At 53.2% G+C, this 22,549-nt stretch overlaps 11 protein-coding genes across 11 annotated transcripts; 7 read left to right on the forward strand and 4 right to left on the reverse strand.

Annotated features, from left to right (window-relative positions):
• Positions 1 to 167: 167 nt before the first annotated feature.
• ASPVEDRAFT_83333 (alpha/beta hydrolase) lies at positions 168 to 1,181 on the forward strand (the record flags this gene model as incomplete). The annotated part of the gene is made up of 3 exons (XM_040817361.1): positions 168 to 672; positions 727 to 883; positions 932 to 1,181. 3 exons carry the CDS (start codon positions 168 to 170, stop codon positions 1,179 to 1,181), a joined length of 912 nt encoding a protein of 303 aa, XP_040667571.1.
• Positions 1,182 to 2,356: 1,175 nt separating this feature from the next.
• On the forward strand, positions 2,357 to 4,384 carry ASPVEDRAFT_167914 (uncharacterized protein). Its single transcript, XM_040808663.1, has 3 exons — positions 2,357 to 2,641; positions 2,685 to 2,967; positions 3,012 to 4,384. The coding sequence occupies exons 1-3, from the start codon at positions 2,449 to 2,451 to the stop codon at positions 4,228 to 4,230; spliced, it is 1,695 nt and encodes a 564-aa protein (XP_040667572.1). The 5' UTR covers positions 2,357 to 2,448; the 3' UTR covers positions 4,231 to 4,384.
• A 172-nt stretch (positions 4,385 to 4,556) lies between these two features.
• Positions 4,557 to 5,264, reverse strand: ASPVEDRAFT_28448 (uncharacterized protein; the record flags this gene model as incomplete). Its single annotated transcript, XM_040810111.1, has 1 exon — positions 4,557 to 5,264. One exon carries the CDS (start codon positions 5,262 to 5,264, stop codon positions 4,557 to 4,559), a length of 708 nt encoding a protein of 235 aa, XP_040667573.1.
• A 1,919-nt stretch (positions 5,265 to 7,183) lies between these two features.
• ASPVEDRAFT_83336 (putative cytochrome P450 oxygenase) lies at positions 7,184 to 8,909 on the forward strand (the record flags this gene model as incomplete). Its single annotated transcript, XM_040817362.1, has 5 exons — positions 7,184 to 7,397; positions 7,440 to 8,293; positions 8,342 to 8,452; positions 8,503 to 8,678; positions 8,735 to 8,909. 5 exons carry the CDS (start codon positions 7,184 to 7,186, stop codon positions 8,907 to 8,909), a joined length of 1,530 nt encoding a protein of 509 aa, XP_040667574.1.
• A 386-nt stretch (positions 8,910 to 9,295) lies between these two features.
• Positions 9,296 to 10,201, reverse strand: ASPVEDRAFT_651446 (uncharacterized protein). The gene has a single exon (XM_040815773.1). The coding sequence runs from the start codon at positions 9,924 to 9,926 to the stop codon at positions 9,468 to 9,470; it is 459 nt and encodes a 152-aa protein (XP_040667575.1). The 5' UTR covers positions 9,927 to 10,201; the 3' UTR covers positions 9,296 to 9,467.
• ASPVEDRAFT_167919 (uncharacterized protein) lies at positions 9,674 to 12,015 on the forward strand. Its single transcript, XM_040808664.1, has 3 exons — positions 9,674 to 10,188; positions 10,235 to 10,848; positions 10,899 to 12,015. The coding sequence occupies exons 1-3, from the start codon at positions 9,917 to 9,919 to the stop codon at positions 11,837 to 11,839; spliced, it is 1,827 nt and encodes a 608-aa protein (XP_040667576.1). The 5' UTR covers positions 9,674 to 9,916; the 3' UTR covers positions 11,840 to 12,015.
• Positions 12,016 to 12,739: 724 nt separating this feature from the next.
• On the reverse strand, positions 12,740 to 14,291 carry ASPVEDRAFT_130684 (Ras-GEF domain-containing protein; the record flags this gene model as incomplete). The annotated part of the gene is made up of 3 exons (XM_040806747.1): positions 12,740 to 13,077; positions 13,137 to 13,353; positions 13,401 to 14,291. 3 exons carry the CDS (start codon positions 14,289 to 14,291, stop codon positions 12,740 to 12,742), a joined length of 1,446 nt encoding a protein of 481 aa, XP_040667577.1.
• A 583-nt stretch (positions 14,292 to 14,874) lies between these two features.
• Positions 14,875 to 15,525, forward strand: ASPVEDRAFT_52674 (GNAT family N-acetyltransferase; the record flags this gene model as incomplete). The annotated part of the gene is made up of 2 exons (XM_040814679.1): positions 14,875 to 15,310; positions 15,515 to 15,525. The coding sequence occupies 2 exons, from the start codon at positions 14,875 to 14,877 to the stop codon at positions 15,523 to 15,525; spliced, it is 447 nt and encodes a 148-aa protein (XP_040667578.1).
• A 952-nt stretch (positions 15,526 to 16,477) lies between these two features.
• Positions 16,478 to 17,985, forward strand: ASPVEDRAFT_129668 (uncharacterized protein; the record flags this gene model as incomplete). The annotated part of the gene is made up of 4 exons (XM_040806659.1): positions 16,478 to 16,568; positions 16,614 to 16,859; positions 16,906 to 17,709; positions 17,777 to 17,985. 4 exons carry the CDS (start codon positions 16,478 to 16,480, stop codon positions 17,983 to 17,985), a joined length of 1,350 nt encoding a protein of 449 aa, XP_040667579.1.
• Positions 17,986 to 18,236: 251 nt separating this feature from the next.
• ASPVEDRAFT_41395 (putative integral membrane protein) lies at positions 18,237 to 19,902 on the reverse strand. Its single transcript, XM_040812330.1, has 3 exons — positions 19,453 to 19,902; positions 18,898 to 19,403; positions 18,237 to 18,829 (listed from the first exon to the last, which is right to left on the reverse strand). Exons 1-3 carry the CDS (start codon positions 19,615 to 19,617, stop codon positions 18,367 to 18,369), a joined length of 1,134 nt encoding a protein of 377 aa, XP_040667580.1. The 5' UTR covers positions 19,618 to 19,902; the 3' UTR covers positions 18,237 to 18,366.
• Positions 19,903 to 20,339: 437 nt separating this feature from the next.
• ASPVEDRAFT_41396 (uncharacterized protein) lies at positions 20,340 to 22,167 on the forward strand. The gene has a single exon (XM_040812331.1). It carries the CDS (start codon positions 20,454 to 20,456, stop codon positions 22,053 to 22,055), a length of 1,602 nt encoding a protein of 533 aa, XP_040667581.1. The 5' UTR covers positions 20,340 to 20,453; the 3' UTR covers positions 22,056 to 22,167.
• The last annotated feature ends 382 nt before the right edge of the window (positions 22,168 to 22,549 follow it).

Consider the following 22,549-nt stretch of genomic DNA (forward strand, 5'->3'; position numbering starts at 1 on the left):
ATCGTAGGTCACGCCATCATTACATACGGCAGGGGGCCTGATTGACCGCAAGGTAGAGTTACATTGTCCGAGCGTTACACTGCTGACTATTGCCCATATAACAGTCTTTTAAGACTTCTCGTAGAGAACAAAATTTCTTATTCTGTATTAAATTCCGTACCATCACCATGCCAAGAGAAGACATCTCCTTCAAAACTGCAGACCAGACAACCCTACGGGGATGGCTATACAAGCCCCCCAACTCCAGTAACGGACCTCTCTCCTGTCTAGTAATGGCCCATGGCTTCGCCGCCGTAAAAGAGATGGTCCTCCCCAGTATCGCAGAGCACTTTTCCACCCATCTCGATCTCGCCTGCCTAGTCTACGACCACCGCGGGTTCGGCGATAGCGATAACCAGCCAAACCAGCCTCGCCAGGAGATTATCCCCGCGCAGCAGATCAGCGACTACTCGGACGCGATCACATACCTCCAAACTCGCGATGATATTAAATCCGACAGCATCGGGGCCTGGGGGACTTCGTATAGTGGTGGGCATGTCCTGTGCTTGGGTGCTATAGATAGGAGAGTCAAGGCTGTTGTTAGCCAGGTGCCTGTGGTTGATGGATGGGAGAACCTCCACCGTTTGATTCGTCCGGATTTTCTTCCGCTGGTGGATGAGTTGATTCAGAAAGGTGGACGCTGACGATGTATGTCGCATATATGAACTTTTACTGATGGCCTTATAGATCGGCTGGCAGTAGCAGCAGGGGAGACACCGCTGTCTCTACCGGTCGTCAATGAAGACCCACTGGCGCAATCAGCTCTTCCATCGCTAGAGAGCTATAAATTCTTCACTACGAATGGCCGGGGCACAACATGGTTGAATACCGTTACCGTGAAAACGTATGTTGTTTTTCTCTCCTGGTGACTGCATCACTGATTCCATATCAGGCTGGAGGCTCTTAGGGGATATATCCCTGCGGCATATATGAAGCATATCTCTCCAACTCCCCTGTTGATGGTCGTTGCCGACAATGATCAAGCCGCTCCGACTGATTTAGCCTTGAAGGCGTATGCAAAGGCTCTGGAGCCGAAGTCTCTGCATATTGTGCGGGCGGGTCATTTTGAGGTCTATGCTGGGAGTAAACTTCAAGAGGCCCTTGAGGCTGAAACAGATTTCCTCCGCCGGCACCTTTGCTGACATTTGATGCAAACAAGGATTTCGGATTTTCGGTTATTTTTGATGTACTCACCAGCAGGCTGTCCTTACAAGATATGATATACCATCGGTTACTATACTCCCAAACCGACTCTGGCAATTACAGCCATTGTAATACAGGCTCTGGGGCGTATTAATATCTCTCTGCCTGACGGCTCCCACCATTAGTATCCACTCTTTTTGCTGAGCCAGAGCCGTGGCTGTCCATGATACTTAACCATCTGGGGCTGCAGAGGATGTTGTAACTGTGATTGCTGGCCTTCCACGGGCGATTCCGTACCTTTAGACCTTTGCTACGTACTGAACAAGGGGGACGATGCAAAGAATATACTTTTGGTTATATCCCGCTTACTCCGTAGTGCTCGGGGTGGTATGAAATGGGGAGTAACATCCCCAGAGAGAAATCTACTGTCCGACCTACTTCAACGAATCTCCACTGCTCCGATTTTATAGTATAAAATATAGAATGTACTGCGCAATAAAGGGAAACACGAACAGACAGGCAGATGAACAATTCTTATCTTGAATGGAGAGACCCATCTCCCTACCACGGTTACCATCCAGCCCCAAGTGCGAAGCGGCAGCAAGTTAACAAAGCGGCAATATATACCCAAATAACGGGGCGCATGTTTGGATTGCCGGCTTACCGTGCCATGAAAGGCTATGTGATGGATAATCTCGCGGGCTGAGTAGACACAGAATTCACCCATGAATAAAGCTTCCGAAACAGGGCAACGCCGGTGAAAGAGGTGACAGGTCAACGGTCCACCAGACTGGCGCTTAACAATGCAGCAGAAAAGCCACCAACAGCTTTCTGGCGTCTGATACGCTTTTAAGGCTGTGCGGCACAAGGCTGGTGGGACACGTCCCCAGACACGTGCCGGCACGGTGGCACAGCCCGCATTGTTATCGCCAACAAAGACAACAAAAGTAGAGCAAGTCCTAAGCCACGGTTACTATTTCGGGATAGCGGTTCTCTTTGCATCGGAGTGGGTTCCCGATTCATGTATAGCGCCGCACCTAATCGCAGTAATCGCAGGGTCAGCTTATGCCGCATTGGGCAGCATTCGGCGCGCATTAAACACTGCCACTAGTATATTGCACAAAGCACACCACGGATGGGCGCAGCTCTGGGGGCCGTTGTCAGACTATAAGGACAGCAACGCCGTTGTGGTCGCTGCGTGCTGGCCTTTGTGGAACTTTTGAGCCTTGTGGAATTTTGCCAACTGATAGTACTGTTGTCGCAAAAATGAGCCGAGAAAGCCCCAGTACACCGTCGACGGAGGCAGGCCAAAATGTCGACAGCACACCAGATAGCCAGTCAACCGAGAAGGCCCCTGTCAGTGAGCCCCTTCAGGCTGTTCCAAGTCCCCGCGGGGATATGCCTGCGTGGAAGTGGCACGGCAGCATTGTTGTGCTGCTACTCACGACTGTAATCAACGGTACTTGCCCTCCTTCTTCACTGTAACCCGTCTAACGGCGCAGGATACGATGTGAGTAATGTCGCCAATATCCAGGCCCGTCTGTACGAGGCGTTTGGCAATATCGAGCTCCTCCCGTGGATTGGCCTGTCCTACAGCCTCGCCAGCTTTGCTGTCCTCGGCCTGTCACGCAAGATCTTGTATTGCTTCAATATGCGTTGGATCTATATTGTAAATGTTGTGATCTTCATGGCCGGTGCTGCTGTTGCTGGGGCTGCGCCGAATATTTCTGCTGTGATTGTCGGCCGCATCATAATGGGCGTGTCTGGTGCGATTGTCTATCAAAGGTACCATCTTTCTCTTTACATTTGGGCCTTGACTAACTGCATAGTAATCTGACATTTGTCGCCGTCTTTGCCTCACCTACCGAGACCCCGCGTCTATTCGGTCTCCTGAGTGCAACCTGGGCCATTGGGCTGGTGATAGGAGGCCCCATTGGGTCAGCCCTAGCTGCCAACCACCACACCACCTGGCGCTGGGCCTTCTATATGAACCTCCCGTGGGTCGGCCTCGCACTGGTCCTGAGCCTCTTCTGCATCCCCAGCAAATACCTAGGCCCAGACATCCCCATTGTCCAGCGAATCGTGAAAATGGACCCCATCGGCCTAATCCTCAACATGGCCTCTCCCGTCCTCTTCGCCGTGGCCCTCGAATTCTCCGGCTCCATCTGGAACTGGTCCGACGGCGCCACCATCGCCATCTGGGTCCTCTTTGGCGTCATCACAATAGCCTGGTTCCTGCAGCAATCCCTCTGCATCTTCACCACCCGCGAAGAGCGCTCTATCCCCCTCCACCTCCTGCAGCGCATGGACCTCCTCCCCCTCTGGGTCGCCTCGGGCTGCGCAGGCGCCTCCTACGCCGTAACCCTCTACTACACACCGCTGTACTTCGCCTTCGCCCGCGGCCACGGCGCCCTGCAGCAAACCGTCCGCCTCCTCCCATTTATCCTCGTCTTCATCGCAGTCGTCATCCTCGTCGGCGGCTCTCTACCAAAGATAGGCCGCTACGCGCCTGTATATCTCCTCGCCGGCTTGGCGACCATCTCCGCCGCAGCTGGAATGGCAGCGATAATGCCTAAGCCATCCACCACCGAATCAACAATCATGGGCCTGGAGGCTCTGATCGGGATCGGGCTGGGCTGCTCCTTCCAGCACGGCGTGGGGATCTCGAATGTAATGAACCAGAAATCCCCGCGGGACCGGGTTGATTCTGCTATCTTGTTTAATATGGCGCAGATGGGCGCTATTGCGATTGTTCTTGCTGTCGCGGGGTGTATTTTTCATAATGTCGGGTATAGTCTGCTTAATGAGGCGCTGGGGGGGAGGGGATACTCTGAGCATGATCTGCGGGAGGCGCTTGCTGGTGTTTCGTCTGTTGTGTGGCAGTCGCGGGATCCTGAGGTTATTGAACGGGGCGTCGAGGCCGTGGCGAGTGTGATTGGGAGGGAGTTTTATCTTGTTGTTGCTGGGGGTGCGATTTGTTTGGTTTGTGCGCTGCTTATGAAGTGGGAGAGGTTGGATTATGGGCTGACGAAGGAAACGAAGGCTTGATGGTATTCGTGTGGTTATTTTATTGCTGTCGAGGATTTTGGATTGGAATCCGTTGCTTTATCTATATATTTAATGATATGTCACTATTAATCTAGTAGAGATACGAATCACGGCCTGTATGAGCAGCGGCTCTACTAGATTATTTTAGACGAACGAATGTATTCTTCGTATTCCCGACACTCGCGGGGACAAGTTCATATACAAATGCGATGCTGCAAAATAACAAACAATAGCAAACAGTGCAATGCAGTACATTGAACAGGTAACATAAGAGAAAAGAAACAAAATACATGTGCAAGCTTGCGAAACTTCCAAGGTCCAGACAATCAACCACCCCACACAAGACTCTTCACCAGCATTCTCCCCTCCTTGTGCTCCTTCCCAGGCCCAATATCAAAAGCCAACCCCGGCGTGCAATCCAGACTGCCAGCTGACACATCCACACCAGCGTGCTCCATACAGCACCGACAAGCATCCGTACAATGCCCCCTCCACATCTTAAACAGATGATCCCTCTCCCTCCGACAACACTGACAAGGCCGTCCACAGCACCCACCAGCCTTAGCACATCTCGCCCTCAACCACGACGACCAGTGCCCCATCCCCTTCTTCCCCCTAGTATCGTACAACCCACGGTAGACAGGCGTATGCGCAAGACCCCTCTGCGCCTCCCTTAAAAGTCCCAGCGTCTGGTCACAGAAGTCCATATTCTCAATCCCCTCCTCACACATCTCCCACCACTCGATGGCGAGCTCGACTATTTCTGGGTCTGACTCGTTGAATTCAAGGCCTGATAGCTTTTCCTCAAGACGGGTGATTTCGGCGCTTATCCAGCCTTGTCTCTGTACGCCCGTGTCCATGGTTTCGCGGCAGGAGAGGTAGATGTTTAGCATGCGCCATTCGGTGACGGTGAGTCCGAAGAGGCGGTGTTGGAGGCGTCGGAGCTTTTGGGCGGCCGGTGTCTTTTCGAGGGTGTTTTCGATCAGAATACAGAGTGGGCGCAGGATGTCGCGGATGATGTGGCGGAGGGTCATTTTGTCGTAATATAGGCAGTTTAATAAGGGTATCTGATAGATATGTGACAGTAGAGCGAGATTGACGTGGTGAATAGGGTATGAAGAGGAAGAGAAAAGGATGGGAATGCGAGGGAGGCGACGTTGACCTTCCATGCCGTAAGAGTCATATTTGACTTTCCGAATAATGTCCATATTACTATATAAACTGTATGCAACGGTGATGGTGGTCGTGTCCCATCTCATGGAGCAAAGGCCCGGAACCTTATACTGTGGATGCCTGGCTTAGGGTTTGCGAGCCCAAGTAGCCTTCGCGTCATGGCCCCGGAAGTCTAGAATACACACAAGACACCAGCCAGGGTCATGGAAGAAATGTCAGTACTGGAACTTGTGCTGCAACCTTGTCAGCGCAGCAGAGGTAGGTGAAGGCGAGAATATTGTGGAATATAACTTTCTACGGGTCTCAAACTTTACTACCAGGTAGTTATCCTTATTAATATCACCGGGTTTGACTGGAGTGAGAATAAGGTTGACTTGTCCAGCAACTGTAATGTCATATGAATGTATCAAGCGAATCAAACAATACAGCCAGCTTTAAATTGGCGGGGGGTCAATCGGTATTCTTTGATTATTTCAGAAGTAATATTCGTCTTGTCACCTCTCTCTCCATTGCCTTGACATAAGACCTTGATACGGCAGCCAAAGAGGGGCGACCAGGGACCGTCAAGTTCCTACTGTTAGACTTTTCATCTCATTGTCTCCCCTAGAACAAACAGGTATCCAGTTCTCCAAGCGCTTGCGTCTTCCTAGCTGGGCTGGGAAATACCAGCCGAGCAACTTACGTGGACTGCCCACCGGAGCTGGGGGTCAAGACACCATTCCTAGGTATCGGGCCGCGTCACACTCCAACAAGGACAAGCCAGTCAGTCATCAAACGAGGAAATTCCGATTCTCGTAGTGGTTGCACCCCTCATCGGCTTAAGTATGAAAGAGGAGTCCAGGTCATGGTATATATTCATATCTGCCTTTAACTACTCCCCTCCATGCCTGACTTGGAATCGAGTGCTTCCGAAGTGCATGCTACCGGCTTGGTGCTTACCGGCTTGATACTAGGAATAGGGAGTGGGCGGCTAGTCCTTGAGCTAATAAGAGGGGTGGTTTGGGCTTCTGCTGATACTGCATACTCGGCAAGGCGGGGTACTGCATGGTACATTTGTCTGAGACCGCGCTCTGAATGATGCACCCAACGGCGATGCAGGAAGAGTGAGAAGAAGCAGTCACCGAAACAGGACTACGAGGATACGAAGCCAAGTTTTGAGTTTGAGGATGCGCTGGTAAGCTTTGGTTCGAAGGAATACAGTGCTGACTGAAGAAACTTAGAATCCTGGTTCCATGCCCAGCCGACTATGAAGGGTGTCCCACCTCTTGGCTGATATATTAAATGCGCTCAGATTGGCCTTTAGAGAGCATGAGCTTTGTGGTGTATTATGATTGCGTTTACCTGAGTCAGTCGCGCGGGATATATTGAGAACGTGCAAGCATCATCACCCCAACAGGGCACACACCAATGGAGACAGACGCATAGTCATTACGAGCGCAGCACACAAGACTCAAACGGCATTCTGCAGACTTGCATTAGCCCTGCAGCTGCCAACGGTGATGACCAGGATTAGACAAGGATTGTCTGAGGGGATGGCTTATCACTTCCCTATCATGATGTGCCTCGAAAGCCTTGATAGAACGGCGACGCAGTGTATAGGGTAAAGGTGCAGTGATGCTAATGCCATGGCAAAAGAGGGGTTGTCAATCTCTCGTCAGTGGTAGGTTTTATATCCCTTGACTGGGTGAAGAGATCCCGTCATCAGTATAAGGGAGGACATGGCCGCACCCAGACAATTTCTCCCTGCCTTACCCATTCCATACCACTAGATACTGCCACGATGCTGACCACTACTCATGCCTGGCTTCTGCTCCCTGGGGCAGTCAGTCTCCTAATAATTCGGAGTATTTACCGGCTGTACTTCCACCCGCTGAGCCATATCCCGGGCCCTAAGCTGGCAGCCATTACCCACCTGTACGAGTTCTACTACGATGTCTGCGCTGCTGGTGGCGGACGATTTCTCTTCCAAATCGAGAAGATGCACCGCAAATATGGTATGCTCACCGAATCAATATAATCAGGTTCTAATCAAATAGGCCCTATCGTCCGAATAACGCCCCGAGAGGTCCACATCAGCGACCCCGACTTCTACGACGAGATCTACACCTCATCCAGCCGTCGTCGCGAGAAAGATCCCTCCTGGGTCCCGATCTTCTCAGTCGGTACATCCATGATCTCGACCATCAGCCATGAGCACCACCGCTTCCGCCGGAACCTACTAAACAACTTCTTCTCGAAGCGTTCTGTCATAGACCTAGCACCCATGATCCAGGAACGCATCAACAAGCTAATCCAGCGGTTCGACGAATTCCACCACTCCCAAACAGTCGTCCAGCTAGACGATGCATTTGCAGCTCTAACTGCCGATATCATCACGTACTACGGCTACGGCAAACTCTGGGGGTTCCTCGAAGATAAGGACTTCCGGAGTGATATCCGCACAGCCGCGACAGAAGTGTCTGGCATCTGCCACATTAACCGGTTTTTCCCATTCCTGGACCCTCTTGTCCGCTCGACGCCGGGGTGGATGGTGCGGTTCCTGGCACCGGGCAAGACGGCCGTGCTGGACTTCCAGCAATCCATTCTGGATACGGTGATGGACTCGGCGACGCAAGAGGCGAAGCCGGGTAAGGCGGCGACGACACTAGTGCATAAACTCATCGACCCGGAGCTGCCGCCGGAGGAGCGCACGAAGAAGCGTATAGAGGAGGAAAGTCTTATTTTCCTGGCGGCGGGGACTGAGACGACTGGGCGGACTTTGACGATTGCTTCGTACCATCTGGCGCGGAATAGGGACGTGTTGCAGCGGTTGAGGGACGAGGTTAGGACGGTTCTTCCGACGGCGACGAGTGTTTGTACATTGCTGGAGCTGGAGAGACTTCCTTATTTGGTATGTTTACTCACTGGAACGGACTTTTTGAGAGGCTGATTTGTATAGACCGCTGTACTCAACGAAGCGCTTCGGATTGCCACTCCGGCCATGAACCGATTCCCTCGTGTTGCTCCTGATGAGACTTTGGTATACAAGGACTATCCAATCCCACCAGGGGTATGTTCAATCCAGAACTATGCATTTTGGAATGCATGCTGAACTGTCAGACACCCATGGGCTCATCACCTTTCCTCATCCACCGCAACGCCACCATCTTCCCCAACCCAGAGAAATTCGACCCCGACCGGTGGATTCGCACAAATGGCAAGACTGCAACGGGTGAACGGCTCGATCGCTACCTGACTGCATTCACGAAGGGCAGCAGAGCTTGTCTGGGAATAAAGTACGTCTTCATCTCCGCATCGTATATAGTCCAATTTACATCTAACACGGGCGCAGCCTGGCCTATGCGGAACTGTACATGGCCCTTGCACACCTCGCTCGCAGGGTGGAGTTTGAATTGCACAATACTGGGCCGGAGGATGTCAAGATTTGCAGGGAGTTCGTCATTGGGTATACGAAGCGCGCTGAGCCGCGTGTCTATGCACGGGTGGCGAGCGTATTGCAGGACTGAACTGGAAATCTCGACGTTGAATGTGTGATGTTGTGATATTGTGATACTGTTATTGAAGGTTGATTGGGTTGTGGGCTAATTTGATGTGATCTGTCGAGTTTGTTTTAATTGTGTCCGATCATGATCGCTCAGCTCGCATTCCTACTAAGTGGTTAGTGTGATTGCTTAATGACAGTAATGACAGTGGGCTGGCAGGTGGGCTCATTAAGGCGAGGTGGCCGGTTCCAAAGCAAAACGGACCGGAGCGATCCCGCCCCCTGCGATTGTCGCTTCTCACTCGCAGGGCTTGCCCCAAGCCAAAACGCTTCTTCCAGCCAAACACAACCCTGGACGCAACGTCGCACACCAGCCGGGGGGTGTCGCCCGCTGATTGGACAGGCCCCTGTCGACAGGTCGTCGAGCCGTCTGCATTTTAATTAACGTGACATGCCCAAAGCACCAAAAGAAACAAAAGCAAGTATGTAATGATCGGACTTGATCGCATGCTGCCATGCCACACAATTCAATAGTCTGTGGGGCCTCGTGCCCGTATTGCAAAGAAACACAACCCGCCCAGCGTTATCTGATCCGACCCGCCTTATCAGATCTGTATTTTATCAGATCCGACATCGCAGTTCGCAGCAGCCGTGGGACACGCCCCACCCAGGCTGGATCACCATGCGGCAGAGCTGGTGCTTGGTTGGGACTTTGTGGCTTTTTTTCCCGCCTGGCGCGATATCCGGTGGGTATTATAGCGAGCCATCCCACCTTGCATGTGTGACCGGCGTGGGCATCGCGTTTCATGCGGTAACATTTGTCCGCCATTGGCCTTGCGCCCTGGTCCTTGCTAGTACTGACGAGTACTTGCTGGGAACTCTGGCCCGCCTCGCGTGTGCTGAAAAGGGCTGGCCCCGTCCGTACCCTGATCGAAGAGGATTTATTCTGTCTGTCTGTTTTACGTCGGAAAGTCATCTCGTGGGAAACTCTACTCGACATTGTCGACTGAAGTAAACAGATCCGGCTTGACCATGGGCGCATTGGATCTTATTCGGAACCGTGATGCACGGGCAGCGCAGAATGTCGTCGGTACCGACGATTATCACTTCAGGGATGAGAAGCACCACCAGGCGAGTGACTTTGAGGTCCATGCCTGGGGCCCGTCGACCGACACTCGCAGCAGTGCCGGACTACGACATGATGCTCGCGAGGGGGTAACCGAGGATGCACAACCGGGTGTGCAGAAGGCGGAAGCTGTCGCACTGGTCTGGAGTAAAAAGGCGGCTTTTGGCACATATGCCCTGTAAGTGATCCATTGGTTGCATATTGAAGTGATGCTAATGGAATAGTGTCTGGCTGGGATTCTTCATTCTCGCCCTGCAGTCGTCCATCAGCAGCGCTATTATCCAGAACGTCTTTGCCAACTTCAGTGCTGCTCCTCAAGTCAGCACCGCGAATATCCTGTCCAATGTCGTGGCTGGTGTGTTGAAGCTGCCCGTTGCCAAAATCCTTACCCTCTGGGGACGAACGGAGGGACTGCTGGTCTTCGTCGCTATCTATGTCTTGGGTATTATCATCCTCGCGGCTTGCAACGGCCCAGACTCATACGCCGCTGGATATGTATTGTATTGGGTCGGATATGATGCTCTCTACTTGATTCTGGATATTTTCATTGCCGATACGACCGGGCTTCGCAACCGAGCGTTCGCCTTCGCCTTTGCCAGTACCCCATTTATCTGCACAGCATTTACTGGGCCGTTGGCGGCGCAATCCTTCTTGCAGACGTCCGGCTGGCGCTGGAGTTATGGAGTGTTCGCTATCGTCGCGCCAGTGGTCTTCCTTCCATTGGCAGTAGTATTCAAAGTCCACGAGAAGAGAGCAGAAAACGAGGGTATCTTCCGACGACGCCCAAGTGGACGGACTACCATCGAGTCCATCATCCACTACATCCACGAATTTGACAGTAAGTACATTACTTTCTCTCATATCTCAGTATACAAACTAACAGCCCAGTCATCGGCGCATTCCTCCTCATGGCCGCCTTCACCCTGGTTCTCCTCCCCTTCAGCCTGACCAGCTACGGCGCCGCCCAATACAACAGCGCAACCTTCATCGCAATGGTCATCGTCGGCTTCCTGCTCTTCCCAACCTTCGCCGCCTGGGAACGCTTCGGCGCAAGAACTCACTTCATCCGCTGGGAACTCCTCAAAGACCGCACCGTGCTCGGCGCATGCTTCCTCTCCGCCCTGCTCTTCTTCAGCTTCTACTGCTGGGACCTATACCTGCTCAACTTCTGCGTCGTGGTCTTCAATCTCTCCATCGCCATGGCCGGGTACGTGAACCAGATCTTCAACGTCGGCAGCACATTCTGGTCCGTCCTCGTGGGTATCGTGATCCGCATTACACGCCAGTTCAAATACCAGACCCTCTTCTTCGGTATGCCACTCCTCTTCCTGGGCTCGGGTCTCATGATCCATTTCCGCGGCCAGAACGAGGACAGCACAATCGGGTATGTGGTTATGTGTCAGATCTTCATCGCCTTCGGCGGGTCTACCCTAGCTATCGGGCAGGATATGGCAGTGATGGCAGCCGCCGACCGCGAGAGTGTTCCCATGATGCTGTCCATTCTCAGCCTCTCATCGAGCATCGGGACGGCTGTGGGATTTGCGGCCTCGGCGTCTGTCTTCAATAATACCTTCCTGAAGTTCCTCACGCGGTATCTGCCGGAAAGTTCCAAGGACCTTGCCGCTGATATCTATATTAAGGGGTATGTTGAGCAGATCACGTACCCTGTGGGCTCGGAGATTCGGAACGCGATTAATCAGGCTTGGAGCGAGTATATGAAGTATGCTTGTATTTTGTCTACGTGTGTGCTGGTGCTGGGATTCCCGGCTGTCGCGGTTTGGAGGAATTATCGGTTGGATAGGAAGCAGAATAAGGGGGTTGTCTTGTGATTTTCTTCCTTTGTTTGGTTCGATTTTTTCTTGTGATTTGTATATTTTCTTTTTTTTTTCTTTTTGGGGCTGTGTTGGGCTGTTGGGCTGGGCGACTGGAGAGTGGTTAGAAAACGATACCCAAATACAATGGATCTACTAGACGACGACTGGAATGACATCAGCTATATCCACTCTTTTACGTGCTTTATTCGGTATTAACTTTGCTGGAGAATGGTTGACGCCCGTATGGGGCCGCCAGCCGTACCGTTGCCGTGGTCGTGGACCGAATTACGTATAATAGTAGAACACGAAGTTGAACATAACATTCGGCTTAGATTATGGCATTTCTAGAATATACTAGAAAATACAAGAGAACAAGTCTAGACCGACTCCTTTTTTCCGGACTGCAGGGGTTATGGAAGTCGAACAGAATAACAGCTCCGATTAAGCGTAGCAGAACGTGGGGTCCTGCTCGACATGTCAAGTCCACCGAGCACAGATCGACTGACCTGAGCTCGGTAGGTGTATTCCGAGCATCGACGAAAATGGGATGGCCTTGCGAGGCGCGACTGGCGAGTTGGACCTCGAGTTGGACCTTCGCGAGTTGATGCGATATCGGAGGAGTGGGCCAGACAGCGGCGGTTTCTCACCCCAGCACGCCTGGCCAGTGAGCAGTTAGCATCGGAGGTGGCTCCAACGGGGCACGGGCGAAAGGCAAAATTATTTCTAACATACTAGTATTACAAAATGACAGGGTATCTAAAACATATCCACGGAGAGGCACCAGGGTCCCTGTTGGGTTTCGCTTTGGTTGGTTTCGGCGGGAGGGGCAGGGCGGGAAAATTCGTGATGGGATCCCTGGCGAATGTAATCATACAACGCATTGCTCATTAATTGTTGACGCTGGGCTGGCTGGGTTCAATCTCCCATCGCCATGCTTGCAACGAGGATGCCTGTCATGTGGGTTCCGGTAGAAACATAGGGGGCGCCGCCGCCGCTCATTTCCACGCGCGTTCGCGGCTCCAATTCCAGGCTGCGATCGTGTTTGCTCGCCATGTCTTCGGCGGCTTGGGTGCTGCTGATCAGGTAATCTTGGAGGTCGGGTACCGGTTGGAATACGTATTCGGAGGACTGGTAGTTCTGTAGCTCCTGAATTACGGCGGCCGACTTTGCGCGCTTGTCCATGTTTATTAGGCCGGCAGGGGTGTGGTCGGGGTTGCCGTCTTCGATGAAGGTTAGGTCCATGAGAAAGACGCCTAGCGACGCAGGTTAGTTGAGCTGCGGGCATGTTGCAGGGGATGAGATGAAACCACACCAAGGAAGGGAATGCATGGGGGACTCGCTGCCCGCATTGTCTCTCGGTACTCGATGAAATTCCTCGTGCTATTGACGAGACGCTGTATCCGTTGGAAGGTCGCCATGGAGCGCTCACTAACTTGGGACCACGTCCGAGCCAGCCGGTGTATCGGTGCTGTTCCAAGTCCGGACACGACGGCGATTGAGGTCGAGTAGTTTCTCATGTCGTAGCAGGCCTGTTGGAGTTAGACACGATCAGGTATTAAGGATGGAAGCGAAGTACCTCCAAGATGTCAATAAAGTGTTTAATCAACCGCACACGCTTCTTGAGATCCGATTGCTCGAGAATCAGATTCCCAACCCAATTCGCCAGCTGGTTGGAATGATGGATCATCGCTCTGATTCTCGGCGCTGGTTCCAACCCTGCCCTTTTCTGCCACGCTTTGTTCAGGCACTCCTCCAGCCGTATTTTATCGTACAGTCGCAATTCCAGTAGCGTCAATTGCCGCGCAAGCTCCGTCGGATTGAGGTCCAAGAACTTGATCTTCTTCATCTTCTTGGGCAGCACCGGCGGCGGGGAAGCGACACTCTGCAGTGAAACGCGCTGGTGGCCTCGCACGTTCCGGTCCCCTTGTAAGCGCCGCTCAATGACATTAATCAACCCATTCGACCCCGGGGTTTTGATCGCCGGGATAGAGTCGAGCGCGAATTCGTAAATCTTTTTAAGCAGGGCGCGGGCTTCGTCGTCGTCGGGCTCTACCCAGGTGTACTCCAGCCAGCGCTTGAGGACATTGATGACCCGCAGCTGCGTCGGTTTCTTTTTGTGCGATAGCCAGATCTGGTATTCGGCCTGGGTTAGTCCGTCCGGGTGTTGGATGTAGAATCGCTCCATCAGCATGGCGAATAGCTGCGCGCTCGTCATGAAGGAGGGAAACGTGAGGAGAAAGACCTGGTTGAATGCTGTGTCGAGTTTATCGTGTCGAGTGAGGTATTCGACCAGCGCGCCCGCGGTGCCTCCCTTGACCACCGGGACGCCGTTGTCCAGCTCGAATTGCAATTCATCGTGGTGGTCCGGCTGCAGGAACCAGATGGCTTCGTCGAAAAGCGAGGATGATCTGGTTGTCGTGCTTGGAGCTACCGAGACGTCGCTGGATGGCGCGCGAGCGTGCTCCATGCTGAAGCGGGTGTGTTGGGAATCTCAGCGCACTGGTGGCAGCATTGTTGGCTGTGGGAGACTTGGGGAGTGAGACGGTGCATGTAATCTTATCTTAAGCAACACAACTGTTGAACGGTGACTAACATTACTGTCAGTTGGTTTTTTTAAGATGTATTTACACTTCCCATCTGCCCGTTTGGTCACGGATCGCCGTATTTCACTGCCAAGATTACAGCAACAGTCGCTCTGGGCCAATCATTTGTGGAAAAATACCACTTGACAGAAGCGGTATTTCTCCGCATGGACCAGGATAGCAGTAAAGCCTGCCCACGGAAGTTATATCATGCATCTTATGCGAGCTATAGCTCTGCGCGTAGTCTTGGTAGCACTGGCAATCATGGATCGAGTTCCCCTGAGTTGGGGTGTTCAGATCACGGACCCCTCGGTGCTTACTGCAGCGACAACAGCGGTTAGCTTCCCGAATGTAGCCGCACCCCACATACAACTAGGTAGCAACACTGAGGCGATTGCTACCTGGTGAGCAGTCTATTTATCTCGAAATGGATGCGGTGTCTTCAATGTCCCACCTGCCAGAACCACAATGACTGCCCTCCCCCCAAACTACGCCTTCACCGATTCTCCCCCCTCCGTGGCGGACTACCTCCACCTCCGCGCCGCGTCCGGCCTCTCCCCCAAAAGCGTCGCCCAAGGGACCGCCTCAGTCAATGGCGCCTGGTACGGCTGTTACATCATCTACACCGACCCCTCTACCAACACCGCAAGCCCAGTCGCGATGGGCCGCATCATCAGCGACGGCGGGTGGTACTTCCACATCGTGGATATGGCTGTGCTCCCGGACCATCAGCGCAAGGGTCTTGGGGAGGCGATCCTGAAGAATTTGTTGGCACATATCAAACAGAATGCGCCCGAGGGGAATCCGTATGTCAATCTCCTGGCAGATAAGCCGGGCCGAAAGTTGTACGCGCGGAATGGGTTTGTGGATGCGATGCCGGGGAGTCTGGGGATGGTTTATGAGGGTGATTTTTCTTGATCAGTATTAGATGTGTATGTGTTTGTCTATTCCGTTGCCTATATAAATTAAACTCTATCAACTATAATACACGGGTTTATTTGTCCGATCCCTTCCATCGCTGCAGCACCCGGGAAATATCAAGTCCGCGTCCATTCCCATTGCCATTGCCATTGCCCTGCCCCGGCCTCTTCCAGTCCATCTCAATCAGTGTCCCGATAACTCCCATTGTCCCGGCAGTCATGACGACCGGTCCCCAGATACTCGGAACAAACTGACCCTTCCCGAGATTCCGACTCACGGTTATATACCGGAACAGACCGTACCCAAACGACCAAACGCTAATGACTTGACAGAGCCGGCTAACCAGAATATCGGGGCTATCTCTTAATCTCGCCTTCGTAGGTGTGGTTGGTTCGACATCGCCGGTCGTGTTTTTGCGCGTTTCCTGTGGTTCTGGAGCAGTGGCTTCAGTGGCCGGGTTGAAGAAATGTTCGATCAGGCCAAGTCTTCCAACAGCTAATCCCATCGCCGCGAAGGCGAGACCCATGCGCGTCCATGAGAGAAATGTGCGCTCGTTGGCCTGGTGGTCGCGGAGCTGCGAGCCGTTGTTTGCGACGGGCTTGGGGAGGAGGCGGCGGAGGAGGGAGGACATCATCAGATTGGCTTCTGGGCGCGTATTAGTGGTGCAAAACAGGTGCAAAATATCTCGAGGAACAGGTTCTTACCTGGCGGGGTATGCAGCAAGGAGATGACGAGGTGGGATTGAGGTGTTGCGACTTGCCAGACGGTCGCGAAGTCGCAAACTTGGTTCACGGTTGAACGCGGTGGAGTCCCCGATAAAACCGGTTCATGCCTCATGGACTGTCCGATCTGCACTGATTGTCATTGTCGATTGTCCTTCGGGTGTCTTTGAGCATCCACGGTAAAACTGGACAGTGTATCTCTACAATGTTGTGTTACTTCAGCTACAGCTCGAGTGACTCACAAAGTCTCCGACACAAAGCGCTGACAACCCCCGCAGCACGTCAGATCGACTGAGATTGGCTCACTCGATGCAATAACACTCCGCTTATCGTTCTCGCTTTGCTTACTTCGTCGATCCGGACTGGCCCAGTTTTCTTATAAAGTCGGGCCTCGCCCATGGCTGATGCAATTTTCAAACTTCGTCGCGATGGCGGTTGGCACGCAGAGGCCCTGGGGCTTCGGATGGCGCTCGTCGCAGTTGTTTATCATCACCACAGCTACTATCAGCTTGTTCTCTGGTGCGTCAACCGTACAATTTGACTGACGGATACTGACTTGATCAGAATGTTTCCTGTTCGGATTCATTGTGCCAATCCTCCCGTATATGCTCGAGAGACGCTTGCATCTCGATCCATCACACACCCAGACCTTCACCACCACTCTCTTGACCCTCTACGGCGTCATCTCTCTTCTCGCTGCTCCAGTCGTCGCGCATTTCGCCGACAAAACACCCAGTAGAAAGACCCCGCTGCTGCTCTCTCTAGCAGCATGCACGTCGGGCACTATTCTCGTCGCCTGCTCCCGGGCCGGTACGCTCACCCTGGCTTTAAATCACCCCACCACTAACGGCTCCAGTCTGGGTCCTCATGACTGGCCAAGTCCTCCAGTCTCTGGCCAGCTCCGGCGTCTGGATCGTCGCATTCGCTACCCTGGTCGATAATGTCGATGGCGAGAACAAGGGCAAGGTTACAGGGACTGCAATGTCCATCGTCGGAACCGGAATTCTCGCTGGGCCTATGGTCTCCGGTATCCTCCTGCAGCTGTTCGGATACTGGCCTGCGTGGTCGGCTGCTCTGGTCCTTCTCGCTGTAGACTTCTTTATGCGTCTCGTCATGATAGACAATCGATCAGCCTTACCGACTTCTCCGGACTCGACTGAGCCCGAACAGACTGCCCTCCTCGCCGACCAAAGCGATCATCAAACTCCTACCGATGGCCAAAAAACAGATACTAACCCCGAATCAGCCCGCGGCTTCTACAGCATCATGCTCCGTAACCCCCAAATCGTCGCATCGATCTTCAACACCCTCCTCATGTCCACCGTCCTCGCCAGCTTCGACACCACACTCCCCTTGCACGTCCGCGAAGTCTTCGGCTGGGGCTCTCTCCCCGTCGGCCTTCTCTTCCTCGGACTGAATCTGCCGCCTATCGTCCTGGGACCTGTGGTCGGGCGGACGCGCGACCATCTCGGTCTCCGCTGGCCAACAACGATCGGGTGGGCGCTGACGACACCTTTGCTTTGGTTGATGGCTGTTCCGGGGGAGGATTTATCCTGGGGTAGACTCGAAAAGGGAGGTGAAGGGGTTTATATTGGTGCGATTGTTGGGTTGGGTTTTGCGTTTGCGTTGACGAGGGGTGCCGGGTCGTTTCAGATGATGGGTGTGTTTCGCCTTTCTTTTTCCTTTTTTTTTTTTTTTATTTATTTGCGATACTAACGAAATTCTAGCCGTCATGCACGAACTCGAGTCCAAAAACCCTGCTATATTCGGTCCGTATGGTGGGAACTCGCGACTGTCCAGTCTAACTGAAGTCCCGTTTACTGTCGGGATGGTACTTGGGCCGTTATTGTCGGGGACTTTCTCTGAGCTTATTGGATATTATTATATGAATTGCATACTTGGTATGGAACTACCTTTATTCTTCTCTTCTGGTTGATCTTTGTCTAACGAGTTAATAGCGGTGGCGTCGCTGCTCGTTACGGTTTCGTCGTGGACGCATCTTACCGCCGCGGCTGGGAGTAAGAGTGAGGAGAGGTTTCAGGAGGGGGTTGAAGATACTTCTTAAAAAGCTGCTTTAATATAATATTAGTGTTCGGTGGGTTGCATGAAAAGCAAGAATGTTGTTTCGAGGGTGTCGGGTGGAACCACTATATATATCTGACTCAATCATATATGCAATAGAAAGACGGCCTACTACTGCTAGTGATTTTTATCGTCGAACTGAGAATATATTCGTTCCTATAACTTTTACTTCGCTTTTAAACAATAACCCCTTTTAAACCTACCCAACCACTCCATATACTACAAAACAATCAAGTCACCGGCTCTCATCAACCGCCCACTCCTGCTTAACCCGAATCCCCTTCCCCCTCCCCCCCCTCCCAACAAGCCCCCTCTCATCTTCTTCCACACCATCCCCATCCTCCCGATCCTGCACCGAAATCCCCGCATAATGCTTCGGCCCCAACGGCCTCAACCACAACTGCCTCGTATCATCATCCAGCACCTGGAACCCATCCCCATTCGTCTCTCTCGACCCCTTCCCCAAATGCCCCCCGCCACTACCCTTCGAGTGGGACTTAACCGGTGTAGCGCCTGTTCCGATGGGCGTGGTATTTGTGCGCCCCAGCAGCGGACGCATCATAGGCACCGAGGCTAGGATCACGGCGAGACAGGGCTCGACGCCGCTGAAGATGTTGGCGCGCGGGATTGTGTATGTGATGTCGTTGAAGTCCATTGAGGAGAGGACGGCGATGCGGAGGGCGGAGATTATGCATGTTCTATACAAATTAACACTATACAAACCACAAACACAAGCATGATTGGACAGGAGGGAAGGGAGACATACACAATACCCAGCCCAAAGACTGTAATCAGGGTGATCTTTTTATACAGCGCCATCTGGAGTTTATACAGACTGCTCATTGGGAGGACGAGCACGGCGACGTCGGTGACGAGGTTGATGACGCCTGTTGCGGTGAAAGAGGAGACCTGGTTCCCGCAGTATCCGCCGGGGATGGTTTTATCCCAGTTGAACGCGAACGGGCGACAGATTAGACAGCCGGCGAGGATGGTGGCGATGGCCCAGGCGACGATGATGGACATGGTGGTGTAGGAGGAGATGACGAGCCAGCGCACGGGGAAGATGCGCAGGTATAAGAAGAGAATGGAGATCTTGGTGCAGCTAAGACTGAGCACCCAGAGGAATTGCAGCGGGATGATTAGTTTGGAGAGCTTGGTGATCGGCTCCAGGCCGTAGTTGGGGTCTATGGCGATGTCCTGGACGTGCCCGTAGCCGATTCCGGCTTGGATGACGCCGTTTATACTGATGGATTGCAGGCCGACGCCGAAGATCTGTATTTATAAGTATGGTGCCGATATCGATGGGGGAATTAGAACGTACGCATGCTGCAATGAGGAACCAGTCACTGATAGTCCATTTCTTATGGGCCAGCTTGTGAGCCAGGAGCCGCAGACAGACAGCCGTGACAGAGAGAACAGAAAAAGCAATAGCAACGCCGAGCACAGCCCGCTGGTCGTGCGTTTGAACGGGGAAGGTGATGGTCATTGTGAGAGACGACTGACTCGAACAATGGCTGCAGGAACAACAGCAGGGAAGATGGCCATTCAATTTAAATGCTCCTGACTCCGCATTGCCGTGCAGACTTGTATTACCACCTGAGCCCCTGCTGGGCTGGGCGGCCGTTGCCGCGGCCTCGAACGCAAGGATCCGAATGGACCCATCCACCGGCTGTTCCGCGTTGGTCTGTGGTCTGTGAGGCGTTGGTGGAGCGTATGGAGCGCGAAGGATCGCGATGTGACGGTTGTATTTGCCAGATCAGAAGTATGCAATCTGTAGGCCCGTATAACAGACTCGTCCGACGAGGCTGCTCTGTGGCCTGCAGAAATGTGACACCCAGCTTAAGCTTCCGAGCAGTCGGCTTTTGGCGCTGTACAAAGTGAACAGAGTTCTGTCAGAATGCCATTGAGCAGTTCGTCGAACTCAAATCGGCCTTGGGAGCTCCACCTGGGCCGTTGCAGGCTATCGTGGGCTGCTATGGGCTGTTTCATTGGCAGTTAGGGCTCGCCTGTCGCTCTCTCATGCCGCCGTCGCTGCTAGCGCCGTCTGGGAACTCGCAACGCTCCCCCGGAGCCTTTAGTTGTCTCGGCTCTTGTTTTGGCGTAATTATGTGCCCGAAGATTGGCTGACAGTGGCCTGACTCAAGAAATGGATGGACAGCCCAGAACTCTGAATAAGGAGAGCCAACATTTCCCCTCCTGGTGCAGTGGGATTGGCTGTGTGCGTGGGCCCAATATAAGCCATGTGCTGTCGCGAACTGCCGTCTTTCATGCAGTTCTTTGCAGTTCTTTGCAGCTCTCTTGCAGTTTCGACTCTCGCTGGCAATGGCTGCCCCTGTCGTCCTCCTCGTCGTGGGAGCCCTCTCCCTGCTGTATCTCAGCACCAGGAAGGGAAAATCCACAAAGACTCTCCTTAAACTGCCTCTGATCGGCGACCTGCACAGCTCTCCCATCGAGAAGCCCCTCGTCAACTGGGACGACTGGGCGAAGCAGAATGGCCCAATTGCCGTCCCCAAGCTCTTCGGGCTCATCCCCATCGTCGTGCTCAACTCCTACGAGGCCGTCACCGAGCTGTTCAGCCGTCGCAGCCAGTGGTACAGCAACCGCCCGGCATCCGTGAGCATGGAGATGATCACCGGCGCAGAACCAGGTCGCTCGCGCTTTACCCTCATGCACGACTACGACGACCACCTCAAGCTGCACCACCGCATCCTCTCGCCCAGTCTCGGCGCCCCAGCCGCACCCAAATACCAGCCATTAATGGAACTCGAGGCCAAGCAGCTCCTGTTCGACATCCTCACCTCCCTCTCCAAATCCCCCGACAGCACCCTCTCCACCGAAGAGGTCTACCCTTTACTCGAACGCACCCAGTCCAGCGTCATCCTCGCCCTGCACTATGGCCTACGCATCCCGCGCTTCGAAGAACCAATCCTCCACGAGGTCATCGACATCCAAACAAAAGTCACCCACCTCGCCGCAAACCCGCAGCTGCCCGATATAATCCCACTCCTGCGCCACCTCCCCACAGCCCTCTCCCCCTGGCAGCGCAGCGCAAACACCCTCTTCGCCGAACAGGTAGACCTCTACATGCGCCTCTTCACGCACGGCCGCGACGGACCAGGCTGGAACGCTACGAAACAGGCCCTGGCAACAGCGAAGAAACACGCACCGTCTGACAATCCCGTCTCGGACCTCGATCTGGCGTTTACACTCGCGACCTCGATCCAGGGCGGGATGGAGACGTCCCCGCGTCAGCTGCTGTGGCTGTTCATAGCCGCTATGAGCAACAGTTCTTTCATGGCGAAAGCACACGAGACGCTTGATCGCGTTGTCGGAAGAGATCGATTGCCGACCTTTGCGGACAGGCAGAATCTGGCGTTCATTGATGCGGTCACGCATGAACTCTTCCGGTGGAGACCGATCTCGCCTGGTTCGATCCCGCGACGTGCAGACAATGATGATTCATTCAGCGGGACGAAGATAAGCAAGGGGTGGACGGTGATTGCGAATGCGTGGGCGATTGGACGGGACGAGGCGGTTTTTGACCCTTCTCTTGGCGATGCGCAGGAGTTTATCCCTGAGCGGTGGTTGCGTCAGGATCCGTCTGGTAATGGGATGAAGGTTCGTTCGGATCTGCCGCTGCCCGTGTTTGGGCAGGGGAGGAGGATATGTCAGGGGAAGAGGGTTGCGACGGATGGGACGTTTATGCAGGTTGCGTCGCTGCTGTGGGCGTTTGAGGTTGAGGCGCTGGATGGTGATGTTGTGGACCCGTGGGAGATGGTTGTTGTTGGGTTCATGACTATGCCCAAGGAGAGGAGGTTTAGGTTGAAGCCCAGAGGAGACTGGGTTGTTGATGTGATAAAGAGGGAGTGGGAGGGGGCCGAGAAGGCGATTGGCGAGGTGATGGTTGCGGGGGATGTCGAGTAGAAGTATTAATGGTATACAGTATGTACATAGGGTGTTTAATATATGGATGGTAATTGCTAGGGCTGAGGCATGAGCTTTTACCTATTTAATGAGAACTCTTCAACAACAACCATCATTACTGAAGATTCTATTCTATTAAACCCCATGAAGAAGCCATTACGGAAGATAGCATGCGCAAGGCTGCGGGCTGGCGTTGATATTCCACGGTTCGCTGCACGTTGCTCGCCACCCCCTCCTCCCCTGTGGCTGTCAACCAAGTCTGCGAACAACTTTATTCCATGATCCTTCTTTTTTGCGGGGGTAGGATGCTTTCACAAATTTCAGTCTTTTCTAACATCTGCAACCCCTACTATAGAATATAACTGACTATGTTAGGGGAATGTTGATATAGGTCTGGATATGGTATACCGTTCTATTGCTACCACATGGAACGATAGTACTCAGCTAAGGATTTAGATGTCGGGCCCGCGGAGGTGCTGTCACTCGGGTGGGAG

Source organism: Aspergillus versicolor (genome assembly GCF_001890125.1).
Source record: "Aspergillus versicolor CBS 583.65 unplaced genomic scaffold ASPVEscaffold_4, whole genome shotgun sequence".
Lineage (NCBI taxonomy): Eukaryota > Fungi > Ascomycota > Eurotiomycetes > Eurotiales > Aspergillaceae > Aspergillus > Aspergillus versicolor.

What these genes read in the sequence shown, in the direction of transcription:
- ASPVEDRAFT_167914 (XM_040808663.1), top strand. Translation starts at nt 2,449, where the DNA reads ATGAGCCGAGAAAGCCCCAGTACACCGTCGACGGAGGCAGGCCAAAAT. An exon ending in ACTCACGACTGTAATCAACG is followed by an intron (nt 2,642 to 2,684) that starts GTACTTGCCCTC and finishes CTAACGGCGCAG; the next exon opens with GATACGATGTGAGTAATGTC. An exon ending in GGTGCGATTGTCTATCAAAG is followed by an intron (nt 2,968 to 3,011) that starts GTACCATCTTTC and finishes CTAACTGCATAG; the next exon opens with TAATCTGACATTTGTCGCCG.
- ASPVEDRAFT_651446 (XM_040815773.1), bottom strand. Translation starts at nt 9,926, where the DNA reads ATGCGCCCATGGTCAAGCCGGATCTGTTTACTTCAGTCGACAATGTCG.
- ASPVEDRAFT_167919 (XM_040808664.1), top strand. Translation starts at nt 9,917, where the DNA reads ATGGGCGCATTGGATCTTATTCGGAACCGTGATGCACGGGCAGCGCAG. An exon ending in GCTTTTGGCACATATGCCCT is followed by an intron (nt 10,189 to 10,234) that starts GTAAGTGATCCA and finishes CTAATGGAATAG; the next exon opens with TGTCTGGCTGGGATTCTTCA. An exon ending in CTACATCCACGAATTTGACA is followed by an intron (nt 10,849 to 10,898) that starts GTAAGTACATTA and finishes CTAACAGCCCAG; the next exon opens with TCATCGGCGCATTCCTCCTC.
- ASPVEDRAFT_41396 (XM_040812331.1), top strand. Translation starts at nt 20,454, where the DNA reads ATGGCTGCCCCTGTCGTCCTCCTCGTCGTGGGAGCCCTCTCCCTGCTG.
- ASPVEDRAFT_41395 (XM_040812330.1), bottom strand. Translation starts at nt 19,617, where the DNA reads ATGACCATCACCTTCCCCGTTCAAACGCACGACCAGCGGGCTGTGCTC. An exon ending in GGTTCCTCATTGCAGCATGC is followed by an intron (nt 19,404 to 19,452) that starts GTACGTTCTAAT and finishes TTATAAATACAG; the next exon opens with ATCTTCGGCGTCGGCCTGCA. An exon ending in GTCTTTGGGCTGGGTATTGT is followed by an intron (nt 18,830 to 18,897) that starts GTATGTCTCCCT and finishes TAATTTGTATAG; the next exon opens with AACATGCATAATCTCCGCCC.